The sequence below is a fragment of the Prionailurus bengalensis genome, chromosome D4 (genome assembly GCF_016509475.1).
Source record: "Prionailurus bengalensis isolate Pbe53 chromosome D4, Fcat_Pben_1.1_paternal_pri, whole genome shotgun sequence".
NCBI classification, from domain to species: Eukaryota; Metazoa; Chordata; class Mammalia; order Carnivora; family Felidae; genus Prionailurus; species Prionailurus bengalensis.
Window position 1 is genome coordinate 66250636 of NC_057359.1, and position 16215 is coordinate 66266850.

Consider the following 16215-nt stretch of genomic DNA (forward strand, 5'->3'; position numbering starts at 1 on the left):
AAGAAAAAGAAATAAAATGTTTCTAAATTAAAAAGGAGAAATAAACAGTTTCTATTTAGAGATGACATGATATCATATATAGAAAACCCTAAAGCTTAGAACTAATTAATGATTCAGTAACATTTGCAGGACACAAAATCCATATGCAAAAACCAGCTGTATTTCTATAGTAGTGAACTAGCAGAAAGAGAAATTAAAAAAAAATCCCATTTACAGTTGCACCAAAAAGAATGAAATATCTAGGAATAAATTTGACCAAGGAAGTGAAAGACTAGTACACTGAAAACTATAAGACACTGATAAAAAAAATTTAAAGACACAAATAAATGGAAAAATATTCTGGGCTCATGGATTTGAAGAAGTAATAATGTTAAAATGTCCATACTACCCAAATCTATAGATTCAATGCAATCCCTATCAAAATTCCAAAGGTTATTGTTCATTGAAATAGGAAAAAAAACCTAAAATTTTTTTTTTTTAATTTTTTTTTTTTTCAACGTTTATTTATTTTTGGGACAGAGAGAGACAGAGCATGAACGGGGGAGGGGCAGAGAGAGAGGGAGACACAGAATCGGAAACAGGCTCCAGGCTCTGAGCCATCAGCCCAGAGCCCGACGCGGGGCTCGAACTCATGGACCGCGAGATCGTGACCTGGCTGAAGTCGGACGCTTAACCGACTGCGCCACCCAGGCGCCCAAAACCTAAAATTTATATGGAACCACAAATAGAGCAATACTGGGAAAGAAGTTTGTTTTTTTTAAGTCCACTTAAAATACCATCAAAAATATTAAAGAACAAACTGAATTTATCTAGAAATAAGACTTCCACACCAAAAGTTCAAAACTTTCTAGGAGAAATTAAAGAAGACCAAAATAAATGAATAGATACACAATGTTGATGAATCTACTTAGTATTGTTAAGGTAATTCTCGTTAAATTTATCTTTAGAATTAACACAATCCCAGGCATAACCCGAGCAGATTTTTTTTTCTTTTTTTTTTTTTCAACGTTTATTTATTTTTGGGACAGAGAGAGACAGAGCATGAACGGGGGAGGGGCAGAGAGAGAGGGAGACACAGAATCGGAAACAGGCTCCAGGCTCTGAGCCATCAGCCCAGAGCCTGACGCGGGGCTCGAACTCCCGGACCGCGAGATTGTGACCTGGCTGAAGTCGGACGCTTAACCGACTGCACCACCCAGGCGCCCCAACCCCAGCAGATTTTTCTATAGAAATTGATAGATGATAATAAATTTTGGGCTGAAAGGGCTTAACTTCCCCACAAACCTCTTTATTATATTATATTTATGTTCCTTTTGTTTTGATGAAAGGGTAACCTTTCGGAGAATGAAGCAATGAAAAGGTCTTAGCCACAACAACGCATGTCTAAGAAAGTACAAATATTGCACTGGTACCTCACTAAGAAAGAAACCCTTAGAACCCACCAATTTCCCAGTCTGGTAGAAATTAAGCAACAGTTTTTCTGAGCAACTCTACCCTGTGACAAGGGCCACAATATCACTTATCATACAAACCAGCAAACTTTTGAAGCTGAAACAGGGTGCTATTAACAAGTATATTGGGACAACAGACATAACTTGGACTATTGCATGCAAATCAGATTATACGATCACTATAGATTATGTCATCAATACAATTTAAAATAACACATTCCTTTGGTGTTACTGGTATATTTTACCACTAAAAGGCCTGTAATTATTCCTTCTGGCTCTAGGCCCTTGACCCTTGATACCACTGAGGCCTATGTTACAGAAGACTAAGGAGGCTTTCTTTATCATGTGTTCCACTAAGAAGTCCAAATCCCAAGAGCTGATATCTAGCTTTTTTTTATAAATCCCAGTTTGTGGATAAATGATGCATTTTCATTCCATACATATGGCATCTTGTGAGGCAGGATACTGCAGATTAATTAGAAGAAAATTGACAATCCAGAAATTTGTCTTCATTTGAAGCTACTACATTTTGTTCTCTAATAAGGCCAGTGATTTGTGTGGATCTGTTAAAACAATTTATGTCATTTGTTAATATATTAGATATGTCCTTTTGTATGACAAAGGGGCTAATTATGCCCTATTGGTCCATAACCATTGCCTCAGCTTAACACTGTTAAAACAGAAGGAGCATGGCTATGAGTAGAACTGGGCAGAAGCCATTGGACTTACCCTCCTGGGAAGATTTTTCCAAAGAAAATTACAGGAAAGTCACAGCAGTGTGGCCCTCTTCTAAGAACAAGTGTTGGAGCCTAGCAGGACTTTAAGGGATTTAACTATGTGGAAACAAAAAGAAGCCTCAATTCTGAATTTATGTAATCTTTATATTGGGTATATCTTATTAGTCCTTCTAGTTATTTAATCATAGTTAAAATACATCCCTACTGACATCTTATTAAATACAGCACCTAAATCTTGTTCTGACTCTTTCCTTTCAACAAACTCATGGAGTAAGTCCACGTCTTCCTTTGAAAATGTTGTTCTGTTGTGTGCTTCACCTAGAATGTCCGTTCCCTACTTTCCATTTGGAAAAAGATTACTTATCCTTCAGAACCAGGTAAAATGTTTATTATTTATTCCTGAAAGATGTTTTGCTGTGACTTTACTGTTTTAAGTATTATCATAAATTTTATCACAATATATACTTGTTTTATTTCATTTTACCCCATTTCTGCCACTGAATGGAACACTACTCAAAAGCAAGATGCAAAGCCTATTTGTCTTTATTTACCATTCCTTAGTAAAATTAATGGATTTTGCACACTCTAGGGGTTTGGGTCTTTGAATGAAAAAATATGTCTTGAACGTCACTTTTGAGTGTTTTTCTCCTGAAAAGTATCATAAACTGTTCCAATAGCAAATAGAATCAAATTATATCTGACAGAATGCACAGATTCACTTCTTTTATTCAGTAGGAGCAAATTTTTCACTTTCTCAACAGAAGCATCTGTGTCTGTGATTTTATTTTCAATTATTTTATCTTTTCATTCACGTTAGCATGACAAGTGCATCCCTTCCCTGATATGTTCTGTATTAAGTTCAATCAGCCAATTTTCAATAAATCAATCAGCTAAACAATAAATATTCTACTTGTTGGGATCCTGTAACAGACCTAAAAGAACTTACAGAAACCATGGTATATTACTAGGCTATAGTTAAGATATAGAAGAAATAGGGGCGCCTGGGTGGCGCAGTCGGTTAAGCGTCCGACTTCAGCCAGGTCACTATCTCGCGGTCCGGGAGTTCGAGCCCCGCGTCAGGCTCTGGGCTGATGGCTCAGAGCCTGGAGCCTGTTTCCGATTCTGTGTCTCCCTCTCTCTCTGCCCCTCCCCCGTTCATGCTCTGTCTCTCTCTGTCCCAAAAATAAATAAACGTTGAAAAAATTTTTAAATAAAAAAGATATAGAAGAAATAAAGGATCTAGTCCCTGCTATTGAGAAACCAATGGATAAACTCATAATTTAATGATATCTCTCATTTTCTAGTACTTTAAAATTTCCAACATAAAGGATTTTCACACAAAGGAGTTCATTGGATAGCTACCTCATACTGACCAAGTGACCCATTCAAATTGGATTTTACTAGTTATGAAACTAAGGTTCCAGAGAATAAATGGATTCAGAGATTGTCCAAGGCCATATACTATTTAACTCCGTTTCTCTTTGCAATGTCCTTTACATTGTCATATATGAAATATTGGCAAGCGCAAATAAATATATAGAGAACAATACAGTTCTGAGTACAAAACAGTTGAGAGGAGAAGAGCATAGGGATTAGTCAATTACATAAAAACACACATTAAGTAGCTGGTGAAGTTTAAACCCAAGTTTAGAAGAAAGGAACAGAAACATAAGTAAAGAATAAAGGAAGAAGCTTGCATTGAGGAATAAAATTGGCTCTGTGCACCCCGTGAAGTGTTTAAACAATACCACCCTCAAACAACGTACAGCAAAACAGACAATGGTACATAATTAGAGGCATTTTTCTCTCAGACTTAAGGGCTGGGAAGATTTTTCACTATGGAAAAATACCTGACTTCTTGAAATGTACTCATCTGTGTGGAGCCATGATGTACTCTCCTGGGCTCCAGAGAACAGAAATGCAAACCTACAGAACAAACCTACAGAAATATTGACTTTCTATCTTAGTATCTGAAGCCCCCACAATTTGGCTCCAAGCTGCCTTTCCAATCTTCTCCTCTGTCACTAACCAACCTCTGTCACTAACCCAAGTTCCAACTAATCGAAACTCTTATAAATGGTGGTCCATATCTTGCCATATGCTGTTTTGTCTGTCTGAAAAATTCTTCTGTATAAGACTACTAGGAGAATTGTTTTTCCTAGCTCAGCCAAGCAGAAAACCCCTTCCTAGGACTCTCTTCTAGGGGAATTTTACCTATCCCCCTTTAATAACACTTAACACACTGAATTATAATTGTGACTCACTTAAGTCTGTGACCACTTAAGGTCACCAATCTTAACAGCCAGTCTCAGCATGGTGAGACTATAAATGGAATCTATCACTAAATGTCTTAAAAGATACTGCATATCTTTACTAAGATTTTCAAGACAGAGACACAGAGGAAGGATCACAGAACACCAGCACCAAAGCTTCCTATTTAGCCATTTTCTTTATTTTCTCTGATTCTATTTTTATGGTTTCTATTTAAACATCTCCCATATCTATGTTCCAAATATCTAACATGCACCTCTTTCTTCCTCATTGCATTATCCCCTCTTTCTCACTGTCCTCTTTTATGTCTTTCCTAGAGATGGTCCAAACCCTTTTACATGAAGATGACTTTATCCCATTTAAACTATTCCAATTCAAAGCAGTGTGGAGGTTCCTCAGAAAATTAAAAATAGACCTACCCTATGACCCAGAAATAGCACTGCTAGGAATTTATCCAAGGGATACAGGAGTACTGATGCATAGGGCCACTTGTACCCCAATGTTCATAGCAGCACTCTCAACAATAGCCAAATTATGGAAAGAGCCTAAATGTCCATCAACTGATGAATGGATAAAGAAATTGTGGTTTATATATAAAATGGAATATTACGTGGCAATGAGAAAAAATGAAATATGGCCTTTTGTAGCAACGTGGATGGAACTGGAGAGTGTGATGCTAAGTGAAATAAGCCATACAGAGAAAGACAGATACCATATGGTTTCACTCTTATGTGGATCCTGAGAAACTTAAACAGGAACCCATGGGGGAGGGGAAGAAAAAAAAGAAAGAGGTTAGAGTGCGAGAGAGCCAAAGCATAAGAGACTGTTGAAAACTGAGAACAAACTGGGGGTTGATGGGGGGTGGGAGGGAGGAGAGGGTGGGTGATGGGTATTGAGGAGGGCACCTTTTGAGATGAGCACTGGGTGTTGTATGGAAACCAATTTGTCAATAAATTTCATATAAAAAAAAATAAACTATTCCAATTCACCATCACTCTGTTCAGCCCCTTAAAAATCCAACATACTATGAATGCAAACAAAGGATCCAGCTTAGAAGGTAGGGGAAGGGGAAAGCTGTGAATAGTCTTTAATATTTTTGTTCTTAATTTAAGTGCCAGTCTGTATACCACAGGACTATGCACTCCTTGATCATGTTTGGGATTTTGTCTCCATGTGTTTGTTTTTTTGATATCACCAATAGTTAGCATAATGTCTGAGACAACATATTCAGTAAATACTGATTACTTGAATAATTTAATGCAGGAACAAATGACTGACTGAATGAATGAATAGAAAGCTCTTATTCTATAGGCAATTCATCTAACTGAAAAGATACCTAATTTGTGATACTTTAAACCCACTATTACCATGTTCTCAGAGAATTATATGAACAAGTTCTTTAGAAGCTAATTTTTGAGTCATTAACAGTAACAATGGTTTTCACTCAGATGCCACTACTCATCTATTGAAACATATGATAAGCCCTCAATCAGCTGGGGTGCCTGCATAGTGACACACATTCCCTCAGACACTTCTTCACAGAAGTGTGTCTGCCAGTTTGCAGCCAAAAGGAAGTCAGACCTAGGAAAAACAGCTTCATTTTTCTACTCTTGTCTCTCTATGGCATATACACAGGCTAGGTACCTAATACACTAAAAAGCTCACTCTTTTCCTTTATATGATTGAAGGCCACCCCATTAGTAATTATTTACATTGAGTTCTAGTTTATCTTCCTAAGAAAGATAGGAGACTAGAAAACCAATGCACATAGAAGGTAAGAGGTTAAGACAACAAAATGGCATTTCCTTTCACATAAGATTACAGAACCCATTATTCCAGAGTTAAACTAAATTATGTTATCCATGAGAAGGTGGATGGTTTGGATGAGAATCCTTTTACCCATAAATTGCTGTCCCTTTCTTCTTTAATCTAGTCATGAAGGGAAAAGGTAGGCCCTACATTTCTCTCACATTTAAATATCAGGAACAGAAAAATTAGAATTTCAGGAGTTAATGGTACCACCAATCCTTATATTTAGTTTGGAACCTACAGGTGAGATCCAGTTCTGCATTCAGAGTAAAGGAATTTGTTTAAAGCATTGACATTCCCTCTGAGGAGCATTTCTGACACAGCATATTCTTCACAGCTTCCTTCACATCTTTGTTCCTCAAACTATAGATGAGGGGATTGAGCATAGGTGTCACAACTCCATAGAAGAGAGAGATGATTTTGTCTGTGACTTGTACTTTGTCTGTATCAGAGAAGTTTTTAGCCTTGGGTTTTGCATACATGAAGAGGATGGTTCCATAGAATATAATCACCACAGTTAGGTGGGCGGAGCAGGTGGAGAAGGCTTTGTGCTTCCCCTCTGCAGAAGGAATCTTCAGGATAGTGGAGAGAATGAAAACATAGGAAACAAAAATGAAAAGTACTGGGACCACAAGAAAGATAACATTAGCAATAACCATGCTAATAACATTTATGGAGATATCAGCACAAGCCAATTTTAAGACAGCCAAGATTTCACAAGTAAAATGATTAATGACATTATCCCCACAGAAAGGAAGCCGCATTGCAAGAGAGGTTTGTAACACAGAATTGACACCCCCTGCAATCCAGGACCCAGCAGCCATGGACATGTATGAAGTCTTGCTCATAATAACGGAGTATCTCAGAGGGTTACAGATGGCCGCATAGCGGTCAAATGCCATCATGCTCAGAAGGACACACTCTGTGGCTCCCATAGCAAAGGAGAGAAACATTTGCACTCCACACCCAGAGAAGGAAATGGTTTTCTGTGAAGTTAAGAAGCTGCTGAGAAATAGGGGAATAGAAGAACTGGTATAGCAAATGTCCAAGAATGATAAGTTACTGAGGAAAAAGTACATGGGGGTGTGCAAGTGGGAGTCACAGACACTTACAATGATGATGATTCCATTTCCCAGCAGGATAACCAGGTACATACACAGCACCATCACAAAGTAAATGGCCTCAAGCTCTGGATAGCCAGAAAGCCCCAGTAGGACAAATTCTGTCACAGAAGACTGATTGGTCTTTCCCATGCTAATATTTTCTTTCAACAAAATGAATTCTGTAGCAGCCAGAATACATGTGGATCTGTTACAGCAGTGTTTGCAAGAGGTGTTTGCATCCTTAAGCGGCTTCCCTTATGGGTAATACAGACTTATGACTGGATAGAAAGATAGCATAAGAATATGTTATGATCCTCTAAGCTCAGTTATAGACTTTTAGATATCATGAAGGAGACTTTGGCTCAAAACAACAAAAAAAGACCTTGTTAGAAAAGAGATTCAGAACACATACAACTAGTTTATAAATATGTATCTAACTTACATTATAAATTTGAAATTTGAATGCAATGTCACCATAACATTTTTACCAAACAATCCAGAACACAATATGTTACCCTCAACAAAAATCACTGTTCTTCACTTATTAAAACAAAATACTGTATGTAAGTCCTGCTGCAATGGTACTTTAACCTCAGAATTTTGTGGCTAGAAAACAAGATGAAAAAGATATATTCTTCAGAAAAAGAACTTTTGGTTAATTCTAATCTGGGGAGAAATGTATACCTGTAATACCCTAAGAATATTAACTATAGGCATTACTAATGTCAAAAAACAAACTTTTGGATTAAATTATTCTTTTTCATCTTTTTCAGCACAAATTGGGATGTCTAGGTAACTCTATTGTCCTGCCTAATACATATAATGAATTACAGGTTGATCTCAGAAAAACTCTAGTGCACATGTCTCAATCTACAAACCATAATAAAGGTATAACCTAAGAAATTTAAGTTATGATGGATTTACTCTTTTACTTGCAGGCATGAGAAAATACATATTATCTTTTCCCTGCACAGAAATCAGCTTCTGTTCTAACAGCTTCTCTGCCAATCTTACTCTCACTGCATATTCAGAATGCCCATAATAAAGAGGGATAGGTCACTCAAAATATTCTTAAGCACGGTAATATGTTATAATTACTTATATCCCCACTTCACTAGAATATAGAATATTTTTATATAAAAATGACAAAAACAGAAGCCCTACTTTTTTGTGAGATTGCTAGTCTCATAAATTCCATCTCAATAAGTTCAATAATATAACTAAAAGAACTATCTGTTTCTCAGTTTTCATTTATACCAAGTAATTGCCATTGCTACAGTAAAAACAACAACAAAACAAAAGCAAACAAATAAGATGATTAACCAGTGGAAAAACAGAACTGACTTCCAGTAAAAATGAAAGTTGGACCTCTTTACAGTCACTTAACTAGTAGAGGAGCCTTTAAAGGAACAGCCAATGGAGCATCAAAGCAGCTTACGGTCTTTGCTGCTTTGAGGATCTTTCTAGTCCCAAAAGTAATTTAAAGTTCACAATGTGGATTGGTTAGAATTTAGAAACTTTCTAGTACTTTTGGGATCAAGTCCCCTAGAAGCAATTAAAACAAAGTTCCTAATACAATTAAAATTAAATGTAACTCACAAAACAAATAATTCTTCTGACTTTACACCTTCTGGGAAGAGCAAATTTAGAACTGCTACCCAGGTAAAATGGCCAAGACACAATACGCCAAACTTAACCAATCTATTGTTCAGTCACGCCCACACATATGAGACAACATGCAGCAGAACAGATCAACAATTCCCATGAGGTGAGCAAACCACACTTTACTTATGAACAGGAAAAGAAATTCCAACTTGAGATTATTATGACATTTGCTATGCCTATCTTTTGAAATCAGTACCAACATTTGAAGAATTCAATCATTTTATATGAATAGTATGAAATACTCTTCCAGCATGAAAATAAGGGAAACCATTGTGAGAAGTCTTATAAAGGGAACAAAATTTGACAACGCTCTTTTTTGTCAGTGGACAATATTTTTTAAAAGTCACTGAGTGAAATATGCAACATAATCCTGAGCAATGGGAAAACAATTTACACCATGAAAGATGGTATTATATACTGCAACAATACAAATTTGAAGAGCAATTCCCAAAGTTCTTAACTTTATACAAGTACTTTTTCAGTATACTTGCTCATAATGCAAATGTTGAGCATGTTTTCTCATTAATGCTCAGTGAACAAAAGAATTAAACAGTTTTGATGTGAGCAAGATAAAAGCTATGTTACAATACAAATGTAAGATAGACTGCAAATGCAAGGAGTTTTATAAGGAAATTATACAAAACAAAGAAATGTTAAATGAAGAAAAATACTTACAATTAAAGAGGTACGTAGAATAGACACTTATAATTTACTTCAGATAAACAACAAATAATATTTAGTACAAGTATTTCCTATGCAATATTTTCATTTTATCCCAGTATACATGTGCAAAAGCATTCAGAAATAATTCAAATTTAACTGGGCATTATTTATTTTCATATGCTAACCTGGCAACCCTAACTTCTTGTGCCAGGTTTCACTTGAAATCCAGTCTAAGCCCAGGTTGCACCACCTAGCACCATTCCCAGGCATTGGAGGGAGTACAGAATCCAGGTGCCTGGGCAGTACTACTCACAACAATACTGTGAGACAGTACTATTTTTATTTTTTTTTAACTTTTTATTTACTTATTTTGAGAGAGAGAGCACATGCAGGCAGGGGTGTAGTGGCAGAGAGAGGAAAGAGAATCCCAAGCAGGCTCTGCACAGTCAGCACAGAGCCCACCGTGGGGCTTGAACCCACAAACCATGAGCCCATGACCCGAGCCAAAATCAAGAGTCGGACACAACAAAATGAGCCACCCAGATGCCCCAAGACTGTACTATTTTTTTAAACTTTCAATATTCTCAAAAAGAGAATATTTAGTGTATTTCTCTAAACCATTCTAGTCAATACAGGATTATACATCTGTTGTCTCAGATGTACCCAGCCACTGCATAAATATCACCTACAGCTACAACCCTCTTCCCTTTCCAGGACAAATATGGTAAGAAGAAACTAACATGAACTTATAGGGTTTCATGATCTAGTACTGCTCTTCAACATTTCCAAGATATGGTCTATCATCTCAACTTCCCGCTTTTTCATTTCATTTAATTCAGCGTTTACTAACTGAGGCCTCCTCATTCCAGGAGCTATGTCTGCTTCTTCCTCAAATCCCATAAATTATTTTAGTCCCCTGCCAGGTACTACATCCCATTACAAGAATAGCAAGCAATGCCTAGGGTCTTAATATCTGGGGTTAACTCCCCTAATGATGATTACCTCTCTCTACATCCCATTACAAAAGTCAAATCTACATGTTGCCCCCTCCATTTTGCTGTGAAGACCATTCACTGAATTTTTCATTTCCATTATGCTTTTTTTCAGTTCTAAAATTTCCATTTGTTGTTGTTGTTTTCTACATCTTTCCTGAGACTTTGGTTCTCTGCTTAGGTCTTCTCTATTTTCATTTGTTCTTAGTGTATGTGTGTAATTGCTCACTGAGATATTTTATAATGGCTGCTTTAAATTCCTTGTCAAATAATTTCAATGTCTGTTCATTTTTTTTGTATCTGGAGATTGTCCTATATCAAATTGAGATACCTGATTCTTTGTATGAAGAGTGATATTCATTTGTATCCTGGGTATTTTAGGTACTATGAGAGTCTGGATCTTATTCAGACCTTCTGTTTTAACAGGACTCCTCTAAAACCACGCCCTTTACAGAAGGAAATCATCACCTCGTTCTTGCCAGATTCAGCAAAAGTTTAGTCTCCTCACACGGCCTTTATGACACAGTGGGGATAGAAAGATTTGTTACTACAGGGCTGTGGTAAAAGCCTTGACTTTCCACTAATCCTCCTCTGAAAGTCTATGTGGAGGGAAAGAGCAGATGGAAGAAGGTTAAAATCTAGGCTCCCCACTTGATATGTGCTGAAGTAGGGAAGTAGGGCTGTAGTATTTTTCTCTCGTGTTTGGCTGGAATAGGCAATTACCGCTGTTATGTTTTTTGTCTTGCTAAGCCACCCCTTTCTGTTCCACTAGAGTAAGATTTTCTTGTGCTTTTCTGTTTGTCCCCATTGGTGTTTCCAAGTTGTAGGCTTATCTAGCACTCAGTCTGGGATATGTAGAAAGCAAAAATAAAACCCAGGAAACTCACTGCTTTTTGTTTCCTTAGATCCCAAAGTCCCTAGCTGGTCTCTTTCTCTCCACCTTTCAGAGTCTTCTTATGTTTTCTTTACACATAATGTCCAGAGTTTTCACTGTATTTAATAAAATAGAGAGAAGTATCTATTCCATCGTGTCTGCTACCAGAAATCCCTATATCTATTTTAAAAGTGAATCCATTAGTATAATCTTCCCTAGAAAATACTCCAGCCAGAATGACTTCTCAATGAATTTTTAAACTCTTATAAGGAAGAAACAAATTAAATTCTACATAATCTATTCACAGATAGAAAACAGAAAACTCCCTTAATTCATTTTTATGAGGTGAGTATAAACTGTATACCAATATGTAACATATGGGGTTTTTTCTTTTTCTTTAAAAAGAAAAATTACAAAAATGAACTATTGGGACCTCATCAAAATAAAAAGCTTCTGCATAGCAAAGGAAACAATCAGCAAAACTAAAAGGCAACCAACAGAATTGGAGAAGATATTTGCAAACAACATATCAGATAAAGGGTTAGTATCCAAGGTCTATAAAGAACTTATCAAACTCAACACCCAAAAAGCAAATAATCCAGTGAAGAAATGGGGAAAAGACATGAATAGACACTTCTCCAAAGAAGACAGCCAACCGACACATGAAAAAAATGCTCAACATCACTCATCATCAGGGAAATACAAATTAAAAAATTTAATTTTTAATTTGATTTTTAAATCAAAAAATTAAAAATAGAACTACCATACGACCCAGCAACTACACTGCTAGGTATTTATACAAGAGATACAAGTGTGTTATTTCGAAGGGGCACATGCACCCCCATGTTTATAGCAGCACTATTGACAATAGCCAAAGTATGGAAAAAGCCCAAATGTCATCAATGGATGAATAAATAAAGAAGATATTATGCTAAGCGAAATTAGCCAGTCAGAGAAAGACAAATATCATATGACTTCATTCATAGGAATTTAAGATACAAACCAGATTAACATAAGGGAAGGGAAGCAAAAATAATATAAAAACAAGGAGGGGGACAAAACATAAGAGACTCTTAAATATGGAGAACAAACTGAGGGTTTCTAGAGAGGTTGTGGGTGGGGGGATAGGCTAAATGGGTAAGGGGCATTAGAGAGGACACTTGTTGGGATGAGCACTGGGTACAGTACACAGGGGATGAATCACTGGAATCTACTCCTGAAATCATTATAGCACTATATGCTAACTAACTTGGATGTAAATTTAAAAAAAGTAAATTTTTTAAAAAGAATACTCAAAACAAAAGAATTAAAGGACAAGTGGGTGGCTCAGTCAATTAAGACCAACACTTGATTTTGGCTCAGGTCATGATGTCACAATTTGTGAGATGGAGCCCCACATTGGGCTCTGGGCTGACAGTGTGGAGCTGTCTCTGTCTCTCAGAGAGACAGAGAGAGACAGTTGTCTCTCTCTGCCTCTCAAAATAAATAAACATTAAAAAAAAGTTAAGAACCTAGCTCCTATGAACACAGTTGGAAAAAATCCTAAAAAAAAAATTAGAACATTGAATATAGTGTTATATTTTAAAGAACAAGACATTACAGTTAAGTGGCGTTAATTCTAGAAATGTAAGTATTTTAAAATTCAAAAACCCATTTATAAGAAAATGGTATTATTAAAAAGAGGGGCACCTGGGTGGCTCAGTCGATTAAGCATCTGACTCTTGGTTTCAGCTCAGGTCATGATCTCACGGTTTCATGGGTACAAGTCTCATGGTGGGCTCTGTACTGACAGTTCAGAGCCTGCTTGGGATTCTCTGTCTCCCTCTCTCTCTGCCCCTCTCACACTTGCACTGTCTCTGTCTCTCTCAAAATAAATAAATAAACTTAAAAAAAAAAAGGGGGGGGCACGTGGGTGGCTCAGTCAGTCAAGCCTCCGGCTTCGGCTCAGGTCATGATCTCGCAGTTAGTGAGTTAGAGCCCCACGTCAGGCTCTGTGCTAACAGCTCAGAGCCTGGAGCCTGCTTCGGATTCTGTGTCTCCCTCTGTCTGTCTGTCCCTTCCCCACTTGCACTCTGTCTCTCTCTCAAAAATAAACAAACGTTAAAAAATTTAAAAAAAAAGAAATATCACATAGTAACATTTATAGAGACATAAAATTACTGTAAAATTATTGCTCTGTGTTTTTAAACCTATGGAACAAGTTTCATTTTGCCATATCTCCTGTTCATGTAATTAACTACTTTAAAGCACTCCCTTGCCTTCTTCATCTCTATATATCCATACAATGTTGACATTATGTAAAAAGTCTTTCATATAATTGGATCTCAAATAGGAATAAAATTAAAGAAACAGAAAAAATGTCTACAATGTTATTAAAGTACTGTTGGCTACTACTTTTTTGTATTGAAGTATGGTTTTGATATACAATGTTACTTCAGATGTACAACATAATGATTCAACAAGTCTGTAAGTTGTGTTAGCTCACCACAACTGTAGCTACCATCAGTCACCATATAACACTATTACATCAGGCCCTGTGCTGGCAGCTGAGAGCCTGAAGCCTGTTTCAGATAACATGTGTGTGTCTCTCTCTGCCCCTCCCCAACTCACGCTCTGATTCTCTCTCTCTCTCAAAAATAAATAAATCTTAAATTAAAAAAAAAATGGCAGCTCATATAACATTATTACAGTACCACTGATTATATTCTCTATGTTGTACCATTGCTCCCCGTGACTTATTCATTCATAACTAGAAGCTTGTATCTCCTACTCCCCTTCACCAATTTTGTCCATCCCCACCCCCCACCCCCAAAAATAAATACAAATTTAAAAATTTTTTTAATAAAAAAAAACATGTCTGTTAAAATCACAACCTTCCTACTAATAAATACACTCTAAAGGTGTAGGGTAATATAAATATGCATGAAGTTAAAAATAATAAGATCTCGGGCAGGGCCTGAGAGCCAGTTGTGAGGAGAAATGGAGTTAGAGGAGGCAGCTGGGGAACAATTGAAGTAGTGTACTGGCCACTCAGATAAGGCCGGGCACCCATAGCTTTGGTTATTGCATCCTTGTGTTTTCCCATCCCACCAAGGAAAAATATACTACACTGCAATGACTCTTCTGTTCTATAAAAAGGGCATCTTAAAAAGGTCTATAATGAGGGGGTGCCTGGATGGCTCAGTTGGTTAAGCATCCAACTTTTGATCTCAGTTCAGGTCTTGATCTCAGGGTCATGAGTTCAAGTCCCACATTGAAAAAAAAAAAAAGGTAAAGAGGGTCTATTATGGGAATTAGACTGCTCATTAAAAAGAGGGAGTGAAGAAGAGAATCTCTGATCCCAGTCTTTTTCCATTGTCATTACTCTCAAAAGTCAAAGGTAAGTGGAGAATAACTGTTTAACTCTCTGTTTACTTTTCGTTTGCTATTTCCCATTTGCAAATATTTTGACATCAGTTACAATTGCCTTAAAAAATGACACAGGATAATTCAAAATATACAATTATTTTAGAAAGTAGGTTAGAAAGTCAGAACCGCACTATGCTTTCAAGTTTATAATATATGTAGTACATACATATGAATATATTAAAATATTAATAATTACAACTGAAATTATGGATTAATTTCTTCATTTGGGTTTTTCCATGTTTCCCACTTTTCTGCAATAAGTATGTATTGTTTTATTTAACCAGAAAATTTTTAATTTATTTTTTATTACTTTATTATTTAAATTCAAGTTAGTTAACATACAGTGTAGTATTGGTTTCAGGAGTAGAACCCAGTGGTTCATCATTTACATATAATACCCAGTGCTCATCACAATGAGTACCCTCCTTAATTCCCATCACCCACATAGCCTGTCCCCCAAGCCCCCTTATATTCAATGTCCTGAATGGGAAAAATATGCAGCCAAGAACTCTTTATCCAGGAAGCCTGTCATTCAGAATAGAAGGAGATATAAAAACTTTCCCAGACAAACAAAAACTAAAGGAGTTCATGGCCATTAAACCAGTCCTACAAGAAATTTTAAGAAGGACTCTCTGAGTGGAGAAAAAAAGACCAAAGCAACAAAGACTACCAAGGACCAGAGAATATCACCAGAAATACCAACTCTACAGGTAACACAATAGCACTAAATTCAATCTTTCAATAACCACTCTGAATATAAATGGACTAAATCCTCTAATCAAAAGACATAGGGTATCAGAATGGACTTAAAAAATCCATCTATATGCTGCATTTATAAGAGACTCATTTTAGACCTAAAGACACTTGCAGATTAAAGGTGAGGGAATGGAGAACCATCTGTCATGCTAATGGATGTCAAAAGAAAGCTAGAGTAGCCACACTTATATCAGACCAACTAGATTTTAAAACAAAGACTATGGGGTACCTAGGTGGCTCAGTTGGTTGAATGTCCAACTTCGGCTCATTTCATGATCTCACAGTTTGTGGGTCAAGCCCTGCATCCAGCTCTATACTGACAGCTCAGAGCCTGGAGCCTGCTTCAGATTCTGTATCTCCCTCTCTCTCTGCCCCTCCCCTGCTTGTTCTCTCTCTTTCTCTCTCTCTCTCTCTCCCTCTCAAATAAATAAAAAATTTTTTAAAAGACTGTAACAAGAGATGAAGAAGGGCACTATATCATAATTA

General features: G+C 36.7%; 1 protein-coding gene across 1 annotated transcript; it reads right to left on the reverse strand.

Moving 5' to 3' along the window:
• Nucleotides 1–6549: 6549 nt before the first annotated feature.
• Nucleotides 6550–7521, reverse strand: LOC122474413 (olfactory receptor 13C7-like). Its single transcript, XM_043565287.1, has one exon. It carries the CDS (start codon nt 7519–7521, stop codon nt 6550–6552), a length of 972 nt encoding a protein of 323 aa, XP_043421222.1.
• Between the last annotated feature and the right edge of the window lie 8694 nt (nt 7522–16215).